This window comes from Mandrillus leucophaeus, unplaced genomic scaffold (genome assembly GCF_000951045.1).
Source record: "Mandrillus leucophaeus isolate KB7577 unplaced genomic scaffold, Mleu.le_1.0 Scaffold132, whole genome shotgun sequence".
NCBI lineage: Eukaryota > Metazoa > Chordata > Mammalia > Primates > Cercopithecidae > Mandrillus > Mandrillus leucophaeus.
Window position 1 is genome coordinate 645,287 of NW_012101277.1, and position 2,911 is coordinate 648,197.

The 2,911-nt window shown below is 53.7% G+C and overlaps 1 protein-coding gene and 1 pseudogene across 2 annotated transcripts in view; one reads left to right on the plus strand and one right to left on the minus strand.

The window, feature by feature from the left end:
* Positions 1-2,911, minus strand: part of LOC105534228 — a 43,341-nt pseudogene that overhangs the window by 5,088 nt on the left and 35,342 nt on the right. The window contains exon 3 of the transcript XR_001005235.1: positions 514-615. The product of XR_001005235.1 is annotated as a 40S ribosomal protein S11-like (transcript). The remainder of the gene's footprint in view (positions 1-513; positions 616-2,911) is intronic.
* Positions 1,621-2,911, plus strand: part of LOC105534249 (chromosome unknown open reading frame, human C12orf56) — a 126,416-nt gene continuing 125,125 nt past the window's right edge. The window contains exon 1 of the mRNA XM_011972932.1: positions 1,621-1,872. Within this exon, the coding sequence (XP_011828322.1) occupies positions 1,621-1,872 (252 nt within the window). The remainder of the gene's footprint in view (positions 1,873-2,911) is intronic.

Sequence of the window (2,911 nt, forward strand, 5' to 3'; positions counted from 1 at the left end):
TCTCCTGCCTCAGCCTCCCGAGTAGCTGGGACTACAGGCGCCCACCACCACGCCCGGCTAATTTTTTGTATTTTTAGTAGAGCCGGGGTTTCACTGTGTTCACCAGGATGGTCTCGATCTCCTGACCTTGTGATCCGCCCGCCTTGGCCTCCCAAAGTGCTGGGATTACAGGTGTGAGCCACCGCACCCAGCCAGATTGTAATATATTTATACCTTCTTTCCACAAGGGATTTGAAGTTGCTTATAACATACAGTGTACAATAGTAAAATATGTAGAAAGGGAGAATATAAAGAATATCAAATTTGATTCAGGGTTGCTGGCAGCCACAGCAGTGAATGATATGGTTTCATTATCAGGTTTTTGGGGCAGTGGGGAGGGGAAGAGAATAACTTTTCTAGGATTCGAAATAAAAAATGGAACTTCTGACCTAGAGCATTTCTGTTGTGCCCTTCTCATCTCTCTAACCTAATTAATAAATTATTCTTGGCCTGTAAAAACTAAGGAATACTTACTTCTCTGCAGCCTCAGGGCTATGTAATCAGCATTCTTCAGTCTATCAGCTTCAACTTTTCAAGATGCCAGCTTCACCCATTCATTCTTCTGCATAGATTGCCCTGGGCATTGGAAACAAAACCATATTCCTTAGGTAGGTTTGGGTGTGCTCACATCAATTCATGTTAAGAATCCCTTTCTCAAAGGCTGGGCAAGGTCTCTTAGGCCTGTAATCCCAGCACTTTGGGAGGCCAAGGCGGGCGGATCACCTGAGGTCAAGTGTTGGAGACCAGCCTGACCAACATGGAGAAACCCCGTCTCTACTAAAATATATAAAATTAGCTGGGCATGGTGGCGCATGCCTGTAATTCCAGCTACTCGGGAGGCTGAGGTAGGCGAATCACTTGAACCCGGGAGGCGGAGGTTGTGGTGAGCCGAGATCGCGCCATTGCACTCCAGCCTGGGCAACAGAGCAAAACTCCGTCAAAAAAAAAAAAAAAAAAAAAAAACCTTTCTCACTGGTTGGAGAAAGAAGACCTATGTTTACACTCCAACAACATCAGAAAGCTGTGCCAAGCCATGTCTTAACCAAAAGCTAAATCTGTGTGATTGGTAATAATAGGTTTCTAGGGTTTCTAGGGTTAAAAATAAATCGGTAAATTAAACTCAAGTTTCTGACAGGAAACCAGATTGAAACTGGCTTCCATTACCAATAAAGTTTGTATGGGATGGTGTGATCCGCAACAGAGTAGGCAGTGGTGGGGGCTGGCATGAGGGGCGGGCGGGAGAGACCCTAAAAATCCACCGCCCTTCGGTGGCAGGGGACTTCATGGTGTTTAGCCAGAGGTGCCCATCAACCCGGGCCTAAAGGACCAGCGTCGTGCCCCGCCGATCGCCGTCTGAGGTTAGGACAAAGATCGGGAGGCTGGATAGGGCTGGGGAGGGCGCTCCAGGGAAGCCGACCTGGCGTCGATTCCTACAGTTGCGGCCTGGGTCCCCACGCCTGGGAGAGGAGGCGACGCGGGGCCGGCGGCTTTGTGGCGCGCGGGTTCCAGCGCGGGGGAGGGGACAGAGGGCGAGCTGAGGGCCTCGAGTCCCAGCACTCCGCCCCGCTGCGGGCGCCGCGCATGGCCTGCCCCTTGCAGTCCGGCTTCCCCGCTCGCACGAACAGCCGCCTGGATGTGTTCCTGCGGCGGCATCTGCCGCCCGAGGTCTACGACGCGGTCCGCGCCTATGAGCCATGCATCGTGGTGTCCAACTCGGAGAACCACACCCTCAAGTACGTGGTGCTGAGCGACCGGCTCATCTACCTAACCGAGAACCCGCCCAAGTCCATCCGGCGGGTAGTGGCTCTGCGGGACGTCGTGGCCATTGACCTGGTGAGCGGCGCAGGTGGGCAGGCGGGCTCCGGAGCTCAGTGAGAACCCCCGGCTGAGGCTCCCAAACCCAGCCCTCCTGCGCGCGGGGAGGGCTGCCCCACCCCGCCCTCGACTCCCCTACTATTATTTGAGAACGAGGAACACAGGGAAGCTGTGGATTGCTGTGAGCACTCCTAATACAAACACGTTTCCCATTCTCCTTGTGTCTGTCTGTCCACCCCATTCTCCCGCCTCCCCTACCCCGACTTAGGGCTACAGGTTTGAGAACCGAGCTCCCTATCAAAAACACGTTTTAAAGTTGTTCCTTTGTTAACAAATCACCTAGTCCGTGCCAGGCACTGTGCTAGACTCGGAGGACGCAAAAACGAAAGAGGGCCCCTACCCAGAAGCAGTTGCTGGAGGGCTAGAAAGCCAACACCCGTGCAAATAAATGCTGTGTGTTAAGTGCTGTTATGTCTCATTTACTTTTTTGCCCCTGATGCTTACAGCATGTTAGGTGCTCAATAAGAATAAATGCATAAGGCCGGGCGCCGTGGCTCACGCCTGTAATCCTTACACTTTGGGAGGCCAAGGTGGATGGATCACCGGGGGTCAGGGGTTCAAGACCAGCCTGACCAACATGGTGAAACGCCGTCTCTACCAAAAATACAAAAATTACCCGGGCGTGGTGGCGTGCACCTGTAATCCCAACTACTTGGGAGGCTGAGGCACAAGAATCACTTGAATCTGGGAGGCGGAGGTTGCAGCGAGCCGAGATCGAGCCACCCGCACTCCAGCCTGAGCCACAGAATGAGTGAGACGCCGTTCCTTCCATCCCCTCCCCCCACAAAGAATAAATACATGAATAAGCAGATGCGTTAATGAGATGCGCACCGGACGCTTGGCAATCTCAGGCGGCTCACTTGATCCAAACTGGGCGCAGCGCCTGCTGGGAAACGTCTTGGAAGGAGGGGCGTGGACGCTAGGAGCTGGGCCTGAAAGACGTCGGGCCTGCCACAGCCTGTCCCGGGTTTTCGCGTCCTGCTCCTGTACCCCTTTC